Source organism: Cantharellus anzutake (assembly GCF_015039405.1).
Source record: "Cantharellus anzutake strain C23 chromosome Unknown EI90scaffold_14, whole genome shotgun sequence".
In the NCBI taxonomy this organism is placed as follows: Eukaryota; Fungi; Basidiomycota; class Agaricomycetes; order Cantharellales; family Hydnaceae; genus Cantharellus; species Cantharellus anzutake.
Genome location: NW_024066964.1, coordinates 282,510 through 308,219, shown reverse-complemented (window position 1 = coordinate 308,219; position 25,710 = coordinate 282,510). Strand labels below are relative to the sequence as shown.

The window sequence follows — 25,710 nt, the reverse complement described above, 5'->3', positions numbered from 1 at the left end:
CTGGCAGCTTAGCCAAAGACAATTAAAACGTATGCATAACCGTACACCCTTTCGAGGTGTCCCGCACCACAATGGAGTTTAGCTGACGTAGTAAAAGATAAGGCAGCCCCTTAGCCAGGTTGAGTATATGTGTGGGGGGGACAGTCACATCATCCAAGCGATATTTCCCGAGAGCAAAGTATATGTATATATTCGAAGCAACCCCCAAGTACCAGAGGCTGACAGAAATAGTCAGTTGATCTTCATTTAGAAACTGAATCGTCCTCTAGTACGGAGAAGGCAGCTTCCGCAAGGATTGCGTCAAGTTCCAAATGAGGTTGCCCTTATCGGCGACAATGATCGACCAGAAGTCGGGCAGATCAACCTCTCCCTGGCCTCCCGAGCTAGCATGCACAAACTAATAACATATACCAGCGCCACCACTGTGGTAACATCTGCTCAATGAAGATGATATGTGGGCCTGTTTTGTTAATCCCGGAGAAGCGGTGGGGAACGAAGGGACCCCGTTGAATCCATAATATCGTGACAAGGGTACGGTGTGACGCTACCATAAAACGATACACATTGAATGGTGAGAGAACGATGAGCAAATGAGCTGAGGTAACTGCTTGAGATAACCAGTGGGTCGATCCCTCACCCACTCGCTGCATACATGCTAGTACATTACCCTCACATGTGACGTATTGGAGTTGTTGGCATGCCATTGCCAAAACGTTCAGTCTCTGGGATACTGGCTTACGCAGGCCTTATCGTACCGTGCATCATGGGACCTCGAAAGGAAGAAATTTTGAATTTTAAGGCATATAACGGCCAGAGTCTCGAGCTCTGGTAGTGCTCCCTATCGAGACATGGCCACCACTCAACTCGCTGAACACCTCACTGCAGCCCGCAAGGCGCCATCCCCCAACGTGAAAACTGCTCTGCGCCTCTGCGACGCTTGGATTTCATATTCTGATGAAACCCTGAAGACCGCCATGGATGAGTGCGTTGCGGACAGCTTTGTCTGGAACGCACTTCCAGAATCACTCAGCACGCCAGGATGGAATCAGTTGAATAAGGCGGCGTTCATCGAAGCATTCCGGACTGCTTGGTGGGCCGCGATTAAGGGAATGCAGGTACGCCGTTTGATCAGTCGCGACAGGAGCCCCCAAAGACCATTTCCTTTCCTTTCAGCTTATCGTCACAGACTTGGTGGAAAGCGAAAATAACGTGATTCTCTACACCAAGTTCGGGGTACGTCTCGTTTTTGTTGTTATACTATCCCCTCTGAACGCCAACGGGTCCCGTACACACAGCCCGGCGTCGTCTCGGTAGAAGGGAAGCCGGTCGCTACTTCGCACGTGCACGGGTTTCGTTTCAACGCCGATGGAAAAGTCGTGGAGCAGAATGACTTCTTGGACACCAAGTGGATGACGGATTTCTGGGGGTCAGAACCCCAGAAAACCATAGTAGCAACCGGTGGAAACTCTGTCGCAGCCGGAGGAAATCGTTAGCCGGAACTGGGCTTCATTTCGGAATCAACAAATAACAGTCGACGTTCGGAATCCAATGTATGATGCTTTGCCAACTTGCCGAATGACAATGTAACAGTGACAGTTATCGCTCAAGTCAGCCCACTTTTTCCTGAGAATTGCCAGCAGTTTCGCCACCTTCGGCCAGGTGTCCCTGATACCTCCATGGAGAGAACAGCCGACTTCGAAGAACAAGGAGGGTCCATAAGCTGAAGCGAGAGACAGAGGTAAATCTACACTTGATCTTCGTGGAACTGTCAGGAGCTCGTCGAGCAGCGGTTAAACATGTTCAATGACTTCAGGCTGACGAAATCATCCAACTGAAGTGTTTCTAAGGTGCTGGGAACATTTAGAACACGAGAGGACTGTGTGAAAACGAGGGTATTTAAACGACACCGGGTGTCCTAGAACTGGGCTGGGAACTGCTACTAGATGCCGGTATTAGCTGCAGCACCGTTTGAAGAAAAATTGAGATCTAAAAATAGAAGAGGCTAGACTGCTCACTCGCCTCGGATGACAAGGATGAGATTGGTATTGGAATATCAATCTCCATGCGTACCAATATTCTTTTTACTGACGCGATATCAATTAAGGATATCATATATACCTTTCATCAGGAAACTCGGAAGGGCCTCCTGGAGCTGGGATATCCCACGGAGCTTGGGGAGCCCAAAAGGTCCTTACTGTTGGAGAATATAATATGTTCCCAATAGTATAGAGTTTAACAGCCTATACCGGCATGGCTCAAGGGCGAGTAGTGTATGGATGCATGCTAGAGGTCCTGGGTTCGATACCAGGCTTGTCCATGATTTTATGTCCTTGCCACGTGACCTGGATTTGAAGCCATTCGAATTGGAGCTCCGGATAAGTCCAGTAGTTGCACTGGATACAATTTCGACACTTACCCCCTCTCGAAGCACCAGGAGGCACACTCTCTTGAGGCTCTTGAGCTCCCCTGCTCCTCTTCTTCCCATGGTGCAGAATGTGCGCAGGCTCTCTGGAGTCCAGGGTTCTCAGAGTTTTTGAATTTTGCGACGTGCAACCAAATAAATAGTGGAAGAAAGAATTTATTTATTCATTGGTAGATGCATCATAGTAATACACACAATGGCATGAAGAGAAAATGATGGATGTGCAAGCAAGGACAAACAGGCAGCATTCAAATACAGGATAAAAAGCACACAGAGTAGGTGGAGTTTGGGGTCGGGGGTGAGTCATAAGGAGAAAAAAAAACCTAGCCAAAGGCAACAGTACTTCACCCTGACTACTTGCAATCAGTACCATGTCAAAGGCAGTGAAAGAAAAAATGCACACAAGCAGTGGACACCAGGCAAGATCAACACAGTAGGCATAGAGGCTAAAGGCACAAAGGTTGGTGCACAAGGGAAGATTGTGAGCACCAGGATCTGGGGGCACACAAGTCTCGTTTACTCTAGCCCATTACAGTAAATCCCAACATGTTTTTGAAGTTTTGTGTGGGGCCAATTGCCACCAGGCAGTAGCATGGGAGTGAAGTCAGCAAGTCATTTAGATTGGAGATTAGGAGCCAAAATGAGTGTACCATCTGTCCCAATCCTACTGTTTAACCGAGGGTTCTCCTGGAATGATTGGTAGTTGATACCAGGCTACAATTGTTATGAGGGTTCCCCTCAAACTGGATGGCCAAGCTTGCAGTGCCTTAGTCAAGTATCACCCAAAAACCTAGTCATAGACAAAGCTGAGGTTCCAACCCTCAGCAACACATAGGGCTATTCACATGAGAGATATGAATCAATTGGAAGAAAAAGGATCAACAGAACTAAATGATGAGGTAGGCAACAAAGTAATAAAAACAGGGAGATACTCAGATCAAGGGGTGGAGTCAGATGAGGGAAAGGGGTGAGAGAGTTATGGGCTGATGCAGCTACATGCAGTGATATATGTAGTCATATTGTCACGACCCGACATATCCGACACTTCCCTCTACGCGTCCTAGTGTCACTTGGCCCGTCCCTCCCACTATCATCATCATCCGTCCACCCATCCGTCCACCCGTCACCCTCATCCGCACTTCCTCCCTCGCACACGTACCTCCCAACCTAGGTTGCCCGCTTCATTGTTGTCTGCCCCCAGCCGGACGGCTTGCTAGACGGCCGGATGGCCTTTTCTCTTTTGTCCGCTTGCGGACTATTGTTCCTCCTATTGTTCCTTGCTTTCCTTTTGTTGACCAAGTTTGCCGATATTGATTATTTGTTCCTTTCTTCATTCATTAATATCGCGCTTGATCCGCCACTCCTTCCGGGCCGCTCTCATTTAGTTACTTGTGTTTATAACGCGTGTAGGTTACACCGGATGTACCTCAGTTCGTATATCGACTTGGATTCCCCCTCTAAACTCTTATCCTCATCGTAAGGCTTCTGTCTGAAATTGGGACACCAATGTAAGAACGAAGCGCAGCGCTCCACCCGAGTCGCTGAAGCTAAAGTCCCGCCCCTCCGACCTTACGAGCCCGGACGACTTCGCGCGCCTCGCGGGTCACCCGGATACGCTTCTGACACGTTCCTGACACATATGCTATGTCCCCTGACATTCAGATTGCCCACAAAGATATGCCAATATGGGTCTGATCTGCTAGGAGCCCTAGATGTCAGGTAGAGGGAGGGTGCATGGACACTCCTCCACATCTATGTGGGTTAAAGTCTTGGCAGGTGACTGATAAAAATGGAAGCAGGATTGCATATATACATACATGCTACCCAGGGAAATCAATGTTATTAAGTTGCCATCATAGTGTACCTGATATCAATCAGAGACAGCTAGCCATGTGTTCTGCACTTGCTCCCTGTGTCAGGAACGTGTCGGACATGTATCCGGGTGACTGTCAGGGCACACCCGCCTGACCCGGGCCCACCTGGGTCCACCTGGCCACACCTCACCCACTGCCCCACTCCCCATCCTTTCCCTCCCTCCTTCCCTCCTCTTTCTTTCTTCCTTCTCTCCCTTCTCCCTTTTCTTTATTTCATTCTTCCCATCATACCCCTCCTGTTTATTCTTTCTATTTACATGGACCACTTTCCTTTGCATCAATGTACTATTGACCCACCTGACCCAGACTCCCCAGATGGCTCCCCACTGTGCCCAGCACGCGTGCCTGCACTGGATGCCCTCAGGATCCCCCATGGGGACACCCAGATGGCTGCAGCTGCCTCCAAGGATGATGTGGCATCCGTCATGTGACTCAAGCCGCATGTACATAAATGTACCTGAAGTGGGAACCGAAGAAGTAATGTTATAGGAATGGACCTAGAATCTTATGGTCCGTGACTATGAACAATCAAACCTTTGGTCCCTGCACCTTTATTTTGCTGTCAAACCCCATGCCAAGCTTTCCCACTGGGTTTTGGTGCTGGCTGGGGAATTTGTTGAGTTTCAAGGGACTTCCCTTGACCATTGTGACTTTTATATTAGATAGTTAGAAGTCATATGATGTGTAAGGCAGATGCCGAAAAATGTCTTTCATTATCAAATACATAACCCACAAACCTTGTACCGTGATTGTAACATCCTCACCATTGTGTCACCACTGTAAACTCAACCTGTAACCCTGGAACCATGTCCACCTCCCTATTCCTCCTCTCCATGACAAAACCACAACGAGGAGGGCATTCCCATGCCCAACCTCCTGCTGCCTGCTCCCACCAGTCCACCAGGTGGTCGAGTGGTTACTCCCATCCAACCAGAAGTTCCCTATCAGGAACTGTAGCCTATCCCACCTCCTCAGGAGAAGGATATGGTCCAGGCAGCTCCAGGATGCCTGGCCATGCACCCACGGGTCCCACTTCCCACAGTCACCCACTACCGTGCACTGGTCCACCAACCTGCTTTCCCCAACAACTCCTGCTACCAGTACGCTCCCATGAGCGCCAAGTCACCGATAGCCACCAACTGGGTGACTCCCTTTGGGAGTCCCAGTATCCCTCACTACCAGTATGCTCCATTGAGTGCCAAGTCACCGCTAGCCAAACACTCCCAGCACACCCGCTACCGGCACGCTCCCAAGAGCGCCAAGTCCCTGTTAGCAGACAGCCAGGTGGCTCCCTCAAGGAGCCCACATCATACTCGCTACCGGTACGCTCCCAGGAGTGCCAAGTTACCGTTGGCCGACACACAGGTTGTACTTCCATACACTCATCCTATTCTGCTCTCCCTCTGATGGCTACGCAGCCACCTCCTTTAGTGAGCCGAACGGCTCAGGTTGGGTTCCCCGGAACCCATTCCTGTAACAAGTAACCTTCTTCTCACCTTTTCCATTTCAGGTAAGTTAGTGTAGTTTCCCTTTTCAATAACAATTCACCTTTTCCACTTCAGTCTGAGTGGCCAGGGACAGCTGTCCCATATCGGGCCTGCCAGTACGCACACCCGATCTACCCCCTGCGAGGTCCTCAGCACTGGGTGCTATACCCGAGCCCCCTTGACCCTGGACATGTCCCTGACAGCAGAAGAAGGTTTCAACTTCATCCCTTCCACCTCTCCCCCCTCCCCTGCCATGGTGACAGAAGAGCAATATGATGAACTGCTAGCCCGGTTTCAAGAGCTGCAGGCCATTGTTGAGAGCCACACTCTGAACCAACCTGCGCCCGCACCTGCGCCTGCGCTCACCCCCCTGCCTGTGCCTGCGCCTGCACCTGCAGCTGCACCCAGACCCAAAGGGCCCAAGGTCACCCCTCCCACCCCTTTCTCAGGAGCCAGCGAGGATCTTGACCGCTTCAAAGCTGAATGTGGGATCTACTTCCACATCTAGGCAGCCGAGTTCCCTAGCGCTGAAGGAGCAGAGCTGGATCACCTTATGTAACCAGTTTCCTACGTCCAATAACGATATTAGAGTTTTGTGCTGATTTGCGTACTGACCGTGTTTTGGTTGCCAAATATATAATTGTTCACTGTCTAAACAACAATAAACACCCCCCAACGATCTCACCTGACATATAGATCGTCTATGGATAAAATTCTATATCGACTTTACTATGATTTCTAGTCAATATTACACCTAGATATACCACTTTTCAGTAGGATGTGATTTTCCTGATAATTTACTGAAGGAAAACTACTAATAAAATAATTCCGCAATAAATGTTACTCAATACAGGAGTGACCAAACTGCTCTTTCTATCGCTTAGAGTGCGTGCTAGTTATCTAGCAGGTTCAGGATTGCTCACTTTTCTCCTGTGGTGTGATAACCAAGTATTGCTGAGAGATTATTCAATTAAGAAGTCCCTCCACCAAATTCTCACTAATTCTCACTATGACACTTTTGTTCAGCTGTGTCTAACTGACCCTAACTCACGCTTAGAGTGATGTGTTAGTTTTATATTAGCTAACAACTAATATTTGCTTTTATCTTTTGGAGCAAATGAACCACCCACTGGTGAGGAGAATTAAACTTTTATTTCTACCTGAGGTTTGAGAGGGGGCAGAAGCGGCGGCCTTTTATGCTTTTCAGAGGCCTCTCTACTCCCACGCCTCGCACTAGTTACATGTGCTACATTTGTATTATAGATAGTTCTAGAATGATATAGGGGCTTGGGCTGTGTAAGCTTAATAATGGACTTAGGACATGACTCAGCAATAAGTAATTCATTTATTTGTCTTTTGGGCCGATCTTAGCGGGATCTTGTAGCGCTGAAGCTATGCTCTACACCGCCTTAATTACGAACGGATATCTTTAGAAATGACTCAGCTATAAAGGAACTTTCTAGACTGTTCTCTAATTCACCCCTTTTTGTGAAGCCGCATCATTACTAATGTTCTAGAGCCTTCCCAATTAATTAACCGATCCGCGGACTTCTGAATCACTTCATGCTTATAATCCGAGATCCAGATCATCAATCATTCCTTTGTTCCGATTTATTTGAGCTTAAAATCAAACGGTTTTGATGAATCATGGGAAAATATACAAGATCCAGTTTTTTTAGCATTTTCTCCTCTTCTGATGCGATCAAAAACTGTCCGCCCGCGCCGGGGAATACTCTGTCATATGGTATTCGGTCCGCCAGACTTCCGGGTGCCAATATATTTCCCTTGAGTCACATTACTTTTTATAAGAATTAGCAAATAAATATATATGAATTATAAGGTGTTTCGCCGTTTGAGTGATATCTCCGTCAGTTTTGAGGCTTTTAGAATGAAACAAAACCGTGGATAAAGTTTAGAAACAGTCCTTTCAGATGGTAAAAAGATTGCAGTCAAAAGTTTACTGGTTCCCGAGATATTCACATTTCTTTCCCAATGTTCCTTCTTATTCTGCTGTCTATGTGCTTTTTTCTTGTTGTAGGGATATATTCTTTGAATATTACACCTATGCCAGGTTCTAGGCATACTTGTAGTAGATTAAATCTCATGCTACATGGGTGTAGATAATTTATAATGATCTTCTAATGTCTGTCCAGTCTCATAAAGATCATGAGATCTGTTAAACGTCTGAACTTGTCACCTGTTTGTTGACTATTCTGATAGATCATTGTTTTATTCTTTGAATATTATTTCTCCTACAGCGCTGTAGGAGAAATAACAGCCACACTATGGAAACCCATTATGGAAATATGCCAGATAAATCACAAAAACCTCATACGACAAGTAGATATGAGAAAATAGAAGGACCTGAATTTTAACGAATTTTACGAATTTTTACGAATTATTATGACTATACACAATAAATCGAAAGAAAGAAAAATAGCAAAAATACTTCAAGCTTACCATCAACGAGACGGAATTCTCGGGGGAATTTATAGCAAATATTAAACCAAGAATTAGGACAATTGACCAAGATTTGACTATAAAAATAATCAGAGAACCTCCACGGAAACTACTTTCCCATGTCCGAACACGTAGCCAAGGATGGAAGTACCACGGAACGAAGATTCCTCAGGAACTAATGCAAAAGTCAGAGTCGTGTTTACAATAGGAAATGTAGATGTCCTCCAAATGGAACCAATGAGAGTAATTATAGGGGAAACTACCTATAAACGATGGAGATATGACTAAAACTCCTGCAAAACGAGGACAATGCCTAAAAGGGAAGCGCGAAGATTAACCAGTAACGACCGAGACAAGCTTGATAGCCCATTAGAAATGAAGGGATCCAATCTTAATCCTCCCAAATTTTCATAATAAAAGGATCATGCATTAATGAGATATCCAATAATGGGAATAGTGACATCAAAAGTCCGAGCTTAGGGAAAAGACGATGTTTGCATAGGATCCATAATTAAAACATACAACGAAATTTACACGGAAATTATTAAAAATGGGGAACTATAGTTATGCAAATTCTCAGCCCAAACAGTCCAGCCGTTGTGAAGTTATACCCATGACGGGAATATAGAAATCCGCATCATGTGTAATGACACGTGAGGGTGGCGATGTGCAGGGAACCGGCCATCAGAACCGAGATCCGCACTTCAGCAGATCGCGAAGACCAATTTACGTCCAAATAAGGAAGAGCCCGGTCAAAACAAAGCACGGAAAGTGCAAAACAACCTTAAATCATGAGGGAAAAATCTGAAATAAATCACAGAAGCCCATATGAAAGAAATAAACACCCACGCATATCATAAATCCCAAACAATTAAATGGAAACGGCGCCTGCATATGAACGACTATGGGAATGACGCATGTGATTACCGAATGTGCACGCGAACTTTTGCTAACTCAACGAATACCAGGAAATAGGACACAACCTTGGTACCATTGGAAAGGTGGGAATAAATGAAAATTTATGATACCAAGAACGTGAGAAAACATCCAGAAATGAATGAGATATAGGGACATGAAGTTAGAAACCTGAAAATGCACGGGAAAACAGCTTCAAGAGGTCCAGAGTCCTAAATAAAATACATAAAAATATGAAATCTTCAAGGACGACCTACTATAACAACGAACAATACATATGGAGGATTAGGATGTGATAATACAAAAGGGAATCAGGGAATATGAACAAAATTCATGAAAACCACTAAACTACAACAGACCATGGTGGGAATTTTAGGGAACGATATTCTAATGAGGTGGAGAGCTATAACACATTCGTTTGAGTAATTCTTGATTACTAGCAACTTTTTCTTTCAGTTTTAAACCTGAATAATTCACTCATTTACCATTTCAGTCTCATTTTAACTAAATGTCACTAAATAAAAATGGAATAAATCAGCTGAAGGTCTCAGCACAGCCGTACGCATAGTAATGCGAAGTTTGAATTCAGAATCATCGAGTCATAGCAAATTTAATGGTATATATAGGGAATTTGAAATAGGTAACTGCAGCAAATGCAGCGCAGTGTCACGACCCGACATATCCGTCACCTCCCTCTATGCGCCCCAGTGCCACTTGGTCCGTCCCTCCCGCTATCATCATCATCCGTCCACCCATCCGTCCACCCGTCACCCTCATCCGCACTTCCTCCCTCGCGCGCGTACCCTCCAACCTAGGTTGCCCGCTTCATTGTTGTCCACTCGCCAGCCGGACGGCTTGCTAGACGGCCGGATGGTTCTTTTTCTTTTGTCCGCTTGCGGACTATTGTTCTTCCTTTTGTTTCTTGCTTTCCTTTTGTTGACCAAGTTTGCCGATATTGATTATTTGTTCCTTTCTTCATTCATTAATATCGCGCTTGATCCGCCACTCCTTCCGGGCCGCTCTCATTTAGTTACTTGTGTTTATAACGCGTGTAGGTTACACCGGATGTACCTCAGTTCGTATATCGACTTGGATTCCCCCTCTAAACTCTTATCCTCATCGTAAGGCTTCTGTCTGAAATTGGGACACCAACGTAAGAACGAAGCGCAGCGCTCCACCCGAGTCGCTGAAGCTAAAGTCCCGCCCCTCCGACCTTACGAGCCCGGACGACCTCGCGTGCCTCGCGGGTCACCCGGATACGCTTCTGACACGTTCCTGACAGTATATACGAACTCAAATCGCTCTTACGTTTTTTTCCTTGCTCTATCATTGTTTCACTGAACTATGTCTAGAGCTTATCAAACCCGTTCACAGACGCGCACCGAACCTGGTTCTTCTAGGCTTCCAGGTCTCGGGACGCTTGAAGAACTTTTACGCAGACACGACCTAGACCCTTCTGAACGTCCGCCATTCCAAAGCTTTACGGCTGACTGTGACGACCCTACTTCCTCCTCCACTCCTGCACCCTCCCGTCGATTCCATCGTTCCATATTCCAAGACCATGACGAGGCGGCTGCTGTTGAGAGAGATGTAGATCCGGACAGCCAAGCTGATGACTATGACCCCGAAGCTTCTCGTAACCCTACTCCACGTCCTGATCCCGCTAATCCTCTAGACCCGCCAGACGCCCCACCCAACCGTGGTAACGGTGGTGGTGACGGTGATGGTGGTGGTGGCGATGACGGTGGTGATGATCCGCCTGAGGATCAGCTGCCAGATGACCCGGGTAGCCGTGTGTTGGCCCAGTTGACGGACGCTATTGCCGCCCTGGCCCGCTCAACCACTGCCGCTCGTCAACCTCCAGACCCCAGCCGTAGGACGAAGCTTCGTGAGCCTGACCAGTTTGACAGTACTGACCCTCAGAAACTCCGCACTTTCCTTGTTCAGTGCGAACTCAACTTCCAGAACCGCCCCCAAGCATTTGTCAACGAGCGTACGAAAGTCATCTACGCTACGTCCTTCCTCAAGGGGATCGCTCTGAGTTGGTTTGAACCTGAACTTCTTCATGGTAACCCGCGTCGCCATCCACGTTGGATGGACGACTATGAACTCTTCGTCCGAGAACTCGAAGAGAACTTCGGCCCGCACGACCCATTTGGTGATGCTGAACGTCGTCTAAGTACCCTGACCATGTCGGATAATCACAGAATCGCCAAGTACGTCGTTGAGTTTAATCGCAATGCTTCACAGTTACCCGGATACGGTGAGGTTGCCTTGAGGCACCATTTCTACAATGGGTTGCCGGATAGGATCAAGGATGAGATCACTCGTTATGGTAAGCCACGCTCGTTGCATGACATGCGCTCTCTGGCCCAAGATATCGATGGACGATATTGGGAGCGCAAGGGCGAGTTGTCGCACCGTCCGAGAGATCGAGCCACCTCACCCGACTCCTCCAAGCAGAACGCGAAATCGGGCAAGAACTCGAAGTACTCTAAGTCCTCCAACCCTCCTGACACCACGTCCGACCCCTCCACTTCCGCTGATCGCTCTACCAAGGACCCTAAAAAGTCTAAGGGAAAGCAACCCGACTCTGACCTGTCCTCGAAGCTTGACAAGAGTGGCAAGCTCACCAAAGAAGAACGCCAGCGTCGCTTCGAGAACAACCTCTGCCTCTTCTGTGGGCGCTCTGGGCATGTGGCCAAAGAGTGTCCCAAGTCCTCCTCCCATGCGGCCAAAGCTAGGGCAGCCCAGGCTGAGGATGTCGCGGATTCTGTGGTGGATTCGGATGAGGAAAAAAACTAGATAGTGACCCTCCGGGCCCCGTACGACCGGTTGGTCACGCTGACCCTCCTCGTACGTCTAGAGTCCTGCGCTTGAACGCGTCTGGGCTATCCGCTCCCCATTCTCTTTCTGTTCCGATCTCTCTTTCTCCTTGTTCTGATGATGGTCGATTTCCAACTTCAAGGGAGTGTGCTCCCGGCTCTGATCTATTTTCCGCTTCAAGGGAGAATGCTCCCGGCTCTGCTCTGTCTTCTTCTTCCGGGGGGTCTGAACCCCGTAAAAATATGTCTTTTCCTTCTTCTCTCCCGTCTGGAAACTTTTCCGCTCTTATTGACTCAGGATCTTCTGACACCTTTGTAGATACATCCTTCGTCAATAAACATCACATCTCCACGTACCCTGTCGCGCCTCTGCAACTCCGACTGTTTGACGGCTCCATGAATTCCATGATCACCCAAGCCGTCAATCTGCCCATCCGATTCGCCACTGGTGAGGTTACTCCGACGACATGCTATGTCACATCGTTGGATGGCTCTTGCGCTATCGTCCTAGGACATGACTGGCTCACCCGACACAATCCGTTGATTGACTGGGTCTCGAGCAGTATAACTTTCCGGACGTCTGTGCAATCCAGTCCAACCACCCTGAGCTCTCCTCCCGTAGTTGTGGACCCAGTCCCAACGCAAGGGAATCCGACCTCCGACCCACAGTGTGCATCCATCCGTCAGGCAATCACCATCGAGATCGTCAGTCCGGCTGTGTTCGCCCGGACTGCCCGACTCGATGGGTCCGTCACTTTCTGCCTGGAAAATCTGTCCACTTTAGCAGAGTTGCGCTCGACATCCACCTCTTCTGACCCCGTCGACCTCTCAACTGTTCCTAAGGCGTATCACGAGTTTGCGGATGTTTTCAGTAAGAGTAAAGCCAATACTCTCGCGCCGCACCGTGAATATGACCTGAAGATCGAGTTGGAGGAAGGCTCCCATCCTCCCCTTGGCACCCTATATTCCCTGTCCCAGTCTGAGCTTGAGGCTCTCCGTACATTCCTTGACGAGCACTTGGCGTCCGGTTTCATCCGTCCTTCGTCTTCAACCCACGCCGCGCCAGTGCTCTTCGTCCGCAAGAAAGACGGTTCTCTACGTCTTTGTGTGGACTTCAGGGGCCTCAATAAGATCACAAAGAAAGATAGGTATCCGCTGCCGCGTATCTCTGACCTCCTAGACGTTCCTAGCCGTGCGAAGATCTACACCAAGCTCGACCTCCGCCATGCGTACCATTTGGTGCGGATAGCAGCGGGCGATGAGTGGAAGACCTCCTTCCGCACGCGCTACGGATCCTACGAGTGGCTCGTCATGCCATTCGGTCTGACCAACGCACCCACAGCCTTTCAGCGCTTCGTCAATACCATCTTTGCTGATCTTCTCGACACTCGCGTGGTAGTCTACTTGGACGACATCCTGGTCTATTCGGAAGATGAGACTCAGCATGAGGATCACGTCCGGGAAGTCCTGAGTAGGCTACGCAAGCATGGGTTATTTGCCAATCCGCAGAAGTGCGAATTCTCAACTGACACTACGGAGTATCTGGGCTACATCCTTTCGCCGACTGGTTTGTCCATGTCGCCCGAAAAGATTCAATCCATCCAGGATTGGCCCGAGCCCCGTAAGGTCAAGGACATCCAGTCCTTCTTGGGATTTGCAAACTTCTATCGCCGTTTCATCCATGATTATTCCAGTATAGTTCTTCCGCTGACCAGACTCACCCGTAAAAATGTGGCTTGGTCCTTCTCTGATGAGTGTCGTTCCGCCTTCCTTCGCCTCAAAGAAGCTTTCACATCCGCCCCCATCCTTACTCACTGGGTACCCGATCGTCCGCTAATAGTTGAAACTGACGCGTCCGACTATGCAATCTCAGGCATTCTCTCCATCCGTTGCGAGGATGATGAGATTCGCCCAGTTGCTTTTCGCTCGAGAACGCTGACAGCGCCCGAACTCAACTACGATACCCATGATAAGGAGCTCCTGGCTATCTTTGAAGCTTTCCGCTCTTGGAGACACTATCTTGAAGGCTCTGGCACTCCTATTGACGTTGTCACGGATCATAAGAACTTGGAATATTTCACCACTACCAAACTCTTGACCCGTAGGCAGGCGCGCTGGTCAGAGTTTCTCTCGCAGTTTAACATGGTTGTCCGTTTTCGTCCGGGAAGACTTGGTGCGAAGCCTGATGCGTTGACTAGACGCTGGGACGTCTACCCCAAAGAAGGGGATAGGGACTACGCCCACGTCAATCCGCAGAATTTTCGCCCTGTCTTTACCACAGAACAGCTCTCGGCCTCCCTACGAGCCACCTGTTTAGCCACCCCGGTCCTCCGGGCCAGCTCTATGGTTGACGTCGAAGCTATCCACAAGGACATTCTCACCGCCCTGCCATCCGACCCCTCCATTGCCGAATATCTCTCTGATCCTATCCCTGTAGACTCTCGTTGGTCCCTAGACACGGACGGCCTGTTAAGGCTCGATAAGCGTATCTACGTACCGGACACAAACGATCTTCGTCTCAGGATCTTGAGATACAAGCACGACCATCCACTCTCCGGACACTTTGGTCAGAACCGCACATTGGATCTGGTCCGTCGAGAGTATACTTGGCCAGGTATCCGCTCATTCGTCAAGGACTATGTTTCGTCCTGTACTGCCTGCGCCCGTGCCAAGGTCCCTCGTCACAAGCCCTATGGCTTGCTAAAACAACTCCCCGTCCCCGGTCGCCCATGGAACTCGATATCCATGGATTTCATTGAACAGCTTCCCCCGTCCTCTGGCTTCACGGCCATCTTGGTAGTCGTTGATCGTCTTTCAAAGCAATGCGTCTTTATTCCTACGCACGATACCATTGATGCGCCCGGTCTCGCCAAGTTGTTCCTCCTCCATGTATTCTCGAAACACGGCGTACCCTCCCACATCACTTCGGATCGAGGATCCGAGTTTGTATCCCATTTCTTCCGCTCTCTAGGTAAGGCTCTTGACATCCGCCTTCACTTCACTTCGGGTTATCACCCAGAAGGGGATGGTCAGACTGAGCGGATGAACCAGACGTTAGAACAGTATCTTCGGGTGTATTGCAACTACCAGCAGGATAATTGGGCTGAGCTATTGCCCCTGGCTGAGTTCGCGTACAACAATGCCCCTAATGCTACTACTGGCGTCTCTCCGTTCTTTGCCAACAAGGGATACCATCCGACCCTCTCCGTCCATCCGGAACGAGATTTGACTTCAGTACGTGCCCAAGAGTACTCGGTTGATCTCGATTCCCTACATCAGTTCCTACGTGAGGAAATGTCCTCAGCGCAACGGCGTTATCAGGGCCCTGCGGACGCTAGACGTTCACCCGCACCCGACTTTGAGGTTGGTACTATGGTCTTTGTTAAGGCTAAGTATTTTAGATCCACCCGACCCTCGAAGAAACTCTCAGAAAAGAACCTCGGGCCCTTTGAGATCATCGCTGCGCCAGGAACCCATTCCCGCACCATCTGCCTTCCTGAGACTATGAGAGCCGTGCACCCGGTCTTTCATGTGTCCCAACTCGAACCGGCCGTCCCCAACACCATCCCCAACCGCGTACAACCTCCGCCTCCGCCCGTTGAGATTGACGGTGAACCTGAGTATGAGATTGCTGAAATACTAGATTCAAAGCTGGATCGTAGGCGTCGTAACTGTAAGTTACTGTACCTGGTACGTTGGCTCGGGTATGATGGGACGGACGAGGAGACTTCTTGGTTGCCGGCCACGGAGCTTGGCCATGCCTCTGACTTGGTTTCTGACTTCCACGCGCTTTATCCTGACAAACCGGGCCCTCACTTTTCTTAGAGTGCTCACGCGTCAACTGGCCATGTTTTGACTAGGGTATGGCATGGTGGAGGTATATACAAAAATGAAAAAAAAAAAAAGAGAACTTCAGGGCGACGCGCCCACACCACGGGAAGTATACGTGGGCGGGTCACCCGCTCCCCCACCCTCCGACTTCTCCTTCTTCTTCCTCGACCTCTCCTCCCGCGTAATCTTGGCGACCTCGCTGGGCAACTGCCTCACAGCGTCAGTCAGCTCCCTGAGGGCGTCCACGATCGCCTCACCCCACTTCTCCACGTCACCCCCATCCTCGTCCCAATCGTCCTCCTCGTCCTCCGTATCATCTCCCCCATCCTCAGACGCGTGTACTGGCGCCTTGGGTGAGATCACCCGCGGTTTCTTCTGCTGTGAGGGCGTCGCAGTCCCCACTCGAATCGTGACCAGGTCGCATTTGGCCCTGGCGCGCGTGCAGTTCGTGCATGCCTGATACCTGCCCCGCTCGCAGACCAGCTGGGACTTGATGCATCGACCACAGGGGGGCTTTTCCCTTGCGGCCTGTGGAGGGTCGACTGAGGCCTTGCGCTAAAAAAAAAAAACAAAAACAAAAATACTTGTGTTAGCCTCAAGGATCTCGTGGCAGTAAGTGATTAAAGAAGCTGGCTACTCACCTTGCCTTTGGACGACCCAGCCGCCCGCGCCTGTTGGCGCTTCGCCTCTGCCTCCCGCTCCCTGGCTTCCTCTTCCTCACGCCTTTTCTTCTCTTCAGCCGCCCGCCTAGCTGCCTCGGCCGCTTTTTTGACCGCCTTGCACCTCACCCGCTCATTCAGCTTTGCCTGCATCATGGCAGGCTCGTCATCCGTCGCCTCCTGGATGTCCTCCTCTTCCCAGGACGCGATGTTGTGCAGTTCAAGAGTTTTGGACATAGAGGCGGGGTTATTGAGTAGAGCTGTTGAGTAATGACTGGACTTAGTCAAATTGATGGAGCGAATGTTTGATTTCACACGCGGATTCAAATTCGGAATTGGCCGCACGATTCCCACGTGCACCAATTGGGCCTCCAGGGGCGTCGGCCCTAAGAAGGGGATACTGTCACGACCCGACATATCCGTCACCTCCCTCTATGCGCCCCAGTGCCACTTGGTCCGTCCCTCCCGCTATCATCATCATCCGTCCACCCATCCGTCCACCCGTCACCCTCATCCGCACTTCCTCCCTCGTGTGCGTACCCTCCAACCTAGGTTGCCCGCTTCATTGTTGTCCGCTCGCCAGCCGGACGGCTTGCTAGACGGCCGGATGGTTCTTTTTCTTTTGTCTGCTTGCGGACTATTGTTCTTCCTTTTGTTTCTTGCTTTCCTTTTGTTGACCAAGTTTGCCGATATTGATTATTTGTTCCTTTCTTCATTCATTAATATCGCGCTTGATCCGCCACTCCTTCCGGGCCGCTCTCATTTAGTTACTTGTGTTTATAACGCGTGTAGGTTACACCGGATGTACCTCAGTTCGTATATCGACTTGGATTCCCCCTCTAAACTCTTATCCTCATCGTAAGGCTTCTGTCTGAAATTGGGACACCAACGTAAGAACGAAGCGCAGCGCTCCACCCGAGTCGCTGAAGCTAAAGTCCCGCCCCTCCGACCTTACGAGCCCGGACGACCTCGCGCGCCTCGCGGGTCACCCGGATACGCTTCTGACACGTTCCTGACACGCAGCCAAGTTCCAATTAACCATTAAAATAGCTTAGGTGAGGGAGGACAATAAGAATTCTAGGCACAGTCTGACCGCAGTAGAACTGCAGTTCAGCGCAGCAAAAGCGCAGTAGAACTATAGCATGAAAATTTCATTTTTATTCAGTTTGAGAAAAATACACTGTAAATAAATCCTGTAAATAGAAGGTAGAGCGTGAAAAAGGAAGGCGACCCAAGGAGTATAAAAGGGAGACCCTTTCTGTGACTTTTCGCCCCCCTTAGAGAAGTAAGAAAATAGAGTATTATTTTTCTCAAGCATTTCTGGTTGTCACTCCAGTGCGAAAAAGTGATATACAGTTAAGATTGCCACTGTAGTAAAAGGCAGCAATAAAGGAGAGAAATATTAAGTAGATATTTCAACAGGAGAGCTGGTTAACACTCCAGATTTCAAAGTGTAAACACAAAACAGTTATTTTGCTACTGTTAAAACAAGCAATAAAATAAGACAAAAATAAAACAAACTCAAGGGACACTCCAGACACAATCCAAATCCATTAACTGATTAGAATCTTTGAAACTTCACCAAGTAGAAGATTAAATCCAAATTAAAACAACGCTACACAGAATTACACCTAGACAAATTAAGAAATTTCAATAAAGAAACAGCTCTGCAGGGCTCGGTTTATCTGTAAGTCAATTCCCAGGAACTTTAAAACTAACCCATAAAAATAGAATTAGCCAAAACACTCGGATTGGTACTATATTTACAATAAATAACACTAGTACACTTCCCCATCCTAACTAAAGAACCAGGGAACAGCTTGGTGGTGGTCTCGTTTGAACCTCCCAACTGACCTTCCTTTGTTCTCTCCTTCAGTGCCCTCTCACAGATCCTCTTCATGTTATTGTACATGAAAGGAGGGACTGCAGGAGTGTGGGCCATGCAACAAACCATCGCACTGCTGACGGCTGGCTCCCCCGCACTCACCATGGACGAGTTCAACATGGAACTCAATGACATGTTCCAAGACCTGAACCGGGAAGCTACAGCCTGGCAGAAGTTGGCAAACATCCGACAGGGGAGTGACTCCATGGATAAAGTCATCCAGGAGTTCAAGATACTGGGACCCGCCTCACGGTTGGGGGATGTCAGGCTAGTCGACCGCTTCGAGCAAGCAATTAATGCCTGACTCCACGAAAGTATCTACTGCCTCCACCCTATGCCCACCACTTGGGCCAAGTGGAAACGCGAAGCCACTCTCCTCGATAACCAGTGGAGATGCATCCAAGCAACCCAACCTTGTGCTACCCCACCCAGACCCCCACTCCCACTTGGACGACCCCTGCCCGCTACAACCCCCTCTCTCACACACCCTGTGCCCGCACCCCCATGACCCTCACCCATGCCTCCACCCCTGACTCCGGCAGCCCACCCCATGAGTGGGACAGGCCCCCAACCAATGGACCTCGATCGCTCGAGAGTCAACCAAAGGCGGAACGGACTCTGTTACAACTGTAATGCCCCAGGGCATGTCGCATGGGACTGCCCCCACCACAAGGTCCACTGGGTACAACGTCTCCACCCCAAGGACCTTCGAGTGCTGATGGAGGGACTGAGAAGGCAGTTAACTGAGGAACCAGAGATAGAGGAGAAAGGGCCAGAGGCAGGACCCCAAGAGGATTTTCAGGAAGGTGACCGGTGAGGGATGCGTCCTGGCTGCCTGTAGTGGATGACCCGTGTAAATACCGCAGTACATGCAAGCCAGCACCAATGCCAAAATTCCACCAAGTTATTGCAAAGAAAAAGAGGAAAATCGCATCCTCAGCACACAGAAGTGAGAGAGACCCAGAGGTAGTGCCCAAAGTGGCAGTAGCCCTGCCCGCTATCTACATCCTCTCCAAACAATCCCCCAGATTGTTTAACCTCACCGTGAAGCTGACTACCCTGACCTCCCTGGCCTCTGTGTCTGTGTCTGCCCTCCTGGACTTGGGAGCCACTGGGAACTTTGTGAGCCCCGAGTTCATCTGGAAGCACAAGCTTGAAACGACCCCGCTCCCGCAGCCCATCCCCATCTGCAATGTTGATGGGACCCCAAACGAAAATGGAGCTATAACTGAAGAACTAGAGGCTCTCTTGATGTTCGGACAGCACACAGAGCGAGCCTGTTTCGCTGTCGCGAACCTCGGATGGCAATCCCTCATCATAGGGCACTCGTGGCTGCTCCACCACAACCCGGAAGTGGATTGGGCACAACAGAAAGTCACCATGTCCTGCTGTCCATCGTCCTGCCAGCTACCATGGGCGTTAGACAATCAGAACCCTGAGCTAGAGCCTGGGGATGGGATTTACGCAGCAATCATCCCCCCAGGATGGGGCCACGACCTGAGGGCGACCATGACACCCTCCCAACAGATGGCCCAGGAAGCTTGCAAGCCAGATGCAGAACCCGCATCGTTCGAAGAGCTGGTACCAGACCACTACCAAGACTTCTGGGACATGTTCTCGAAGGAGGCCTTCGACCGACTGCCCCCCGGAAGCCCTGGGACCATGCCATAGACCTGGTGCCGGACGCTAAGTTGCCCCGAGGAAAGACCTTCCCCCTCTCCTGCCCGGAGCAGAAGGAGCAGGACAAGTTCCTACGTGAGAACTTACAGAATGGACGCATCCGACCATCCAAGTCCCCAATGGGGGCCCCAGTCTTCTTCGTTAAAAAGACGGATGGGTCGCTATGCTTGGTCCAGGACTACCGGAAGTTGAACGAGATCACCATGAAGAACTCGTACCCACTCCCACTCATCTCAGATGTCCTCACCTGCCTCCACAAGGCTAAGTACTTCTCAGCCCTGGATCTCCGCTGGGGGTTCAACAACGTCTGGATCAAGGATGGGGATGAGTGGAAGGCAGCATTTGCAACCAACTGAGGGCTGTTTGAGCCCATGGTGATGTTCTTTGGCCTGTGCAACTCCCCTGCAACCTTCCAGACGATGATGAATGACATCCTCCGGGACTTCACTGACCGAGAGGTTGTCATCTGCTACATGGATGACATCCTCATCTTCACTGCCACCCTAGAAGAGCACCGGAAGGTCGTCTGGGAGGTCCTAGAGACATTGCAGAGGAGGAAACTCTTTCTAAAGCCCGAGAAGTGCAAGTTTGAGCGGACGAGGATCGAATACCTTGGCCTTGTCATTTCTGAAGGCAACGTTGCAATGGACCTGGTGAAGATCCGTGGAGTCCTCGACTGGCCAACCCCAACCAAGGTGAAAGAGGTACAATCCTTCTTAGGATTCGTGAATTTCTACCATTGGTTTATTAAGGATTTCTCTGAGAAAGCACGACCCCTCCACTCGCTGACCTGGAAGACCCAAGCCTGGAGCTGGGGCCCGGATGAGGACCGGGCCTTCCATGCCCTCAAAGAAGCTGTCACCTCCGCCCCCGTCCTCTCCTTCCCCACGGACTCTGGCCACTTCAGGCTCGAGTGTGATGCCTCCAACTTCGCGACCGGTGCAGTCCTCTCCCAGCTTCAGTTGGATGGAGAGTTCCACCTGGTAGCATTCATGTCCAAGAGCTTTATGGACATGGAGCGGAATTACGAAGTGTATGACAAAGAAATGCTTGCAATCGTCCAGGCCCTTGAAGAGTGGCGACATTTCCTGGAGGGCATTGAAGAAGAGGTCAAGATCTACACTGACCACCAGAACCTAGGGTACTTCTGCTGTAGGAGAAATAACGGCCACACTATGGAAACCCATTATGGAAATATGCCAGATAAATCACAAAACCTCATACGACAAGTAGATATGAGAACATAGAAGGACCTGAATTTTAACGAATTTTACGAATTTTTACGAATTATTACGACTATACACGATAAATCGAAAGAAAGAAAAATAACAAAAATACTTCAAGCTTACCATCAACGAGACGAAATTCTCGGGGGAATTTATAGCAAATATTAAACCAAGAATTAGGACAATCGACCAAGATTTGACTATAAAAATAATCAGAGAACCTCCACGGAAACTACTTTCCCACGTCCGCACACGTAGCAAGGATGGAAGTACCACGGAACAAAGATTCCTCAGGAACTAATGCAAAAGTCAAAGTCGTGTTTATAATAGGAAATGTAGATGTCACCCAAACGGAACCAATGAGAGTAATTACAGGGGAAACTACCCATAAACGACGGAGATATGACTAAAACTCCTGCAAAACGAGGACAATGTCTAAAAAGCAAGCGCGAAGATTAACTAGTAACGACCGAGACAAGCTTGATAGCCCATTAGAAAGGAAAGGATCTACTCTTAATCCTCCCAAATTTCCATAATAAAAGGATCATGCGTTAATGAGAAATCCAATAACGGGAATAGCGACATCAAAAGTCCGAGCTCAGGGACAAGACGATGATTGCGTAGGATCCATAATTAAAACATACAACGAAATTTACACGGAAATTATGAAAAATAGGAAACTATAGTTATGCAAATTCTCAGCCCAAACGGTCCAGCCGTTGTGAAGTTATACCCATGACGGGAATATAGGAATCCGCATCATGTGTAATGACACGTGAGGGTGGCGATGTGCAGGGAACCGGCCGTCGGAACCGAGATCCGCACTTCGGCAGATCGCGAAGACCAATTTCCGTCCAAATAAGGAAGAGCCCAGTCAAAACAAAGCACGAAAAGTGCAAAACAACCTTAGATCATGAGGGAAAAATCTGAAATAAATCACAGAAGCCCATATGAAAGAAATAAACACCCGCGCATATCATAAATCCCGAACAACTAAACGAAAACGGCTCCCGCATACGAACAACTATGGGAACGACGCACGTGATTACCGAATGTGCGCACGAAACTTTGCTAACTCAACGAATACAGGGAAATAGGACACAACCTTAGTACCATTGGAAAGGTGGGAATAAATGAAAATTTATGATACCAAGAACGTGAGAAAACATCCAGAAATGAATGAGATACAAGGACATGAAGTTAGAAACCTGAAAACACACGGGAAGACAGCTTCAAGAGGTCTAGAGCCCTAAATAAAATACATAAAAATATGATATCTTCGAGGACGACCTACTATAACAACGAACAATACATATGGAGGATTAGGATGTGATAATACAAAGGGGAATCAGGGAATATGAACGAAATTCACAAAAACTACTAAACTACGACGGACCATGGCGGGAATTTTAGGGAACGATGTTCTAATGAAGTAGAGAGCTATAACACATTCGTTTGAGTAATTCTTGATTACTAGCAACTTTTTCTTTCAGTTTTAAACCTGAATAATTCACTCATTTATCATTTCAGTCTCATTTTAACTAAATGTCACTAAATAAAATTGGAATAAATCAGCTGAAGGTCTCAGCACAGTCACATGCATAGTAATGCGAGGTTTGAATTCAGTATGACCGAGTCATAGCGAACTTAATGGGAAATATGGGGAATTTGAAATAGGGAACTGCGGCAAATGCGGTGCAGACAAATTCTAATTAACCATTAAAATAGCTTAGGCGAGGAAGGACAATAAGGATTCCAGGCGCAGTCTGACCGCAGTAGAGCCGCAGTTCAGCGCAGCAAAGTGCAGTGGAACTATAGCGTGAAAATTTCACTTTTTATTCAGTTTGAGAAAAATACACTGTAAATAAATCCTGTAAATAGAAGGTAGAGCGTGAAAAAGGAAGGCGACCCAAGGAGTATAAAAGGGAGACCCTTTCTGCGACTTTTCGCCCCCCTTAGAGAAGTAAGAAAATAGAGTATTATTTTTCTCAAGCATTTCTGGTTGTCACTCCAGTGCGAAAAAGTGATATACAGTTAAGATTGCCACTGTAGTAAAAGGCAGCAAATAAGGAGAGAAATATTAAGTAGATATTTCAACAGGAGAGCTGGTTAACACTCCAGATTTCAAAGTGTAAACACAAAACAGTTATTTTGCTACTGTTAAAACAAGCGATAAAATAAAGACAAAAATAAAACGAACTCAAGGGACACTCCAGACACCATCCAAATTCATTAACTGAATAGAATCTTTGAAACTTCACCAAGTAGAAGATTAAATTCAAGTTTAAATCCAAATTAAACAACGCTACACAGAATTACACCTAGACAAATTAATAAATTTCAATAAAGAAACAGCTCCGCAGGGCTCGGTTTATCTGTAAGTCAATTCCCAGGAACTTTAAAACTAACCCATAAAAATAGAATTAGCCAAAACACTCGGATTGGTACTATATTTACAATAAACAACACTAGTACACTTCCCCATCCTAACTAAAGAACCAGGGAACAGCTTGGTGGTGGTCTCGTTTGAACCTCCCAACTGACCTTCCTTCGTTCTCTCCTTCACCGCACAGCCCAAAGACTGAACCGACGTCAGGCCCGGTGGTCCCTCTTCCTCTCCTGCTTCCACTTCTCCCTCATCCACCGCCTGGGAAGGCTCATGGGGAAGCCACACACACTCTCCCACCGTGCAGACCACCCAAAGGGAAAGGATGACAATGAGGGGCTGACACTCCTCCAACCAGCCTGGTTTGAAGCCCAGGTGACAGAGGCGGTCTCAGTAGAGGGTGAAGAAGCAGGTATCCTAGAGAGGATATGCGAAGCGAAGGATCATGATGAGAAGGTGGTGAAGGCCATGCGAGAATTGGGGGAGGGGACGCTGAGGTCGGATGAGTGGGAGAAGCAAGGAGAGCTAGTCCTCTACCAGGGCAGGGTGTATGTCCCAAAAGACCTGCAACTCCACCATGATCTGGTGAGGCTACACCACGACTTGCAGGTGATGGGGCACCCGGGGCGATGGAAGACCCTGGAGCTCATCTCCTGTGACTACTGGTGGCCCCGGATGGCAGAGTATGTCGGGCGATATGTACACAGATGCGACACCTGCAACCGTGTCAAATCCTTCCCTGCATGGAAGGTTGGGAAGCTCACCCCAAACAAAGTCCCCACCCATTGCTGGCAGGTAATTTCGGTGGACATGGTGGGGGAGCTCCCAGAGTCAAAAGGCTATAACACCATCCTGGTTGTAGTGGACCGCCTATTCAAATGCATCCATGCGGTCCCCACTGTAATGTCAGTGGACTCAGCGGGTATCGCATGGCTCTTCTTAGAGCACGTCTGGAAACACCACGGGCTCCCTGAGGAGATCCTCAGCGACAGGGGAAGCACCTTTGTCTTGCGTTTCTCAAGAGAACTTGCAGACCTCCTGGGAGTCAAGCTAACTCCCTCAACGCCCTACCACCCCCAGACAGACGGACAGACAGAGTGGGTCAACCAGGAAATTGAGGCCTACCTCCGGGTGTTTGTCAACCACTGCCAAGACGACTGGGTGGACTGGCTCCCATTAGCAGAGTTTGCTTACAACAACTGTGTCCACTCTTCCACCTGCTGAACCCCCTTTGAACTAGACACCAGGCAGCACCCCAGGATGGGGACAGAACCCACACGCACGTCCAAGGTAGAGGCTGCCGACGCCTTCTCATCAAGGATGATGAAGATGCAGGAGGAAGCAAAGGCAGCACTGGAGCATGCGGCAGACGAGATGGCCCACTACTATGACCAGGGCCATGAGACAGCCCCCAAATACCGGGAAGGCGACCAAGTATGGCTCAGCGCCCAGAACTACACAACTGACTGCCCAACCAAAAAGCTGGACCATAAGTGGCTGGGCCCCTTCAAAATCATCAAGGTCGTCTCCCCCGCCCGCTCAAACTCCAACTCACTGCACGACAGAAGGGGATCCACCCGGTTGTATCTGTGACGAATGTTAGGCCATACCACCCAGACGAAGTCACAGAACGACCCACTGACCCCTGCCCAGGCCCAGAGCTGGTAGATGGAGAGGAAGAATATGAGGTCGAGAAAGTATTGGACTCTAAATGGCTGCGCCGAAAACTCCTGTACCTGGTGAAGTTTGCGGGCTGGCCCAACTCAGAAAACCAATGGCTCCCCTGCGACCAACTGACCCACACCCCCGACTGGATCGAGGAGTTCCATCAGGCACACCCCAATGCCCCAGGCAGAGAGAGAGAGAGTCGCCTAGTGTCAGGGATGGCTTGAGGAAGGCAGGGGTAGCAGCATAGCACTCAGTGCTAGCAGCCCGGACGGCGGTGGGGCGGTGAGACCATATAGTGGGCAGCCCTCACTTGGGCTTACGTCCCTGTGTGGCTTCTTAGGCTGAAGTGGGAAATGTATTATTATTAGGGTGGGAAGCTAGACTAAACTAGG

The 25,710-nt window shown here is 49.1% G+C and overlaps 1 protein-coding gene across 1 annotated transcript; it reads left to right on the top strand.

The window, feature by feature from the left end:
* Nucleotides 1-811: 811 nt before the first annotated feature.
* On the top strand, nt 812-1,594 carry EI90DRAFT_3048708 (uncharacterized protein). Its single transcript, XM_039059637.1, has 3 exons — nt 812-1,115; nt 1,174-1,233; nt 1,296-1,594. The coding sequence occupies exons 1-3, from the start codon at nt 849-851 to the stop codon at nt 1,491-1,493; spliced, it is 525 nt and encodes a 174-aa protein (XP_038918309.1). The 5' UTR covers nt 812-848; the 3' UTR covers nt 1,494-1,594.
* The last annotated feature ends 24,116 nt before the right edge of the window (nt 1,595-25,710 follow it).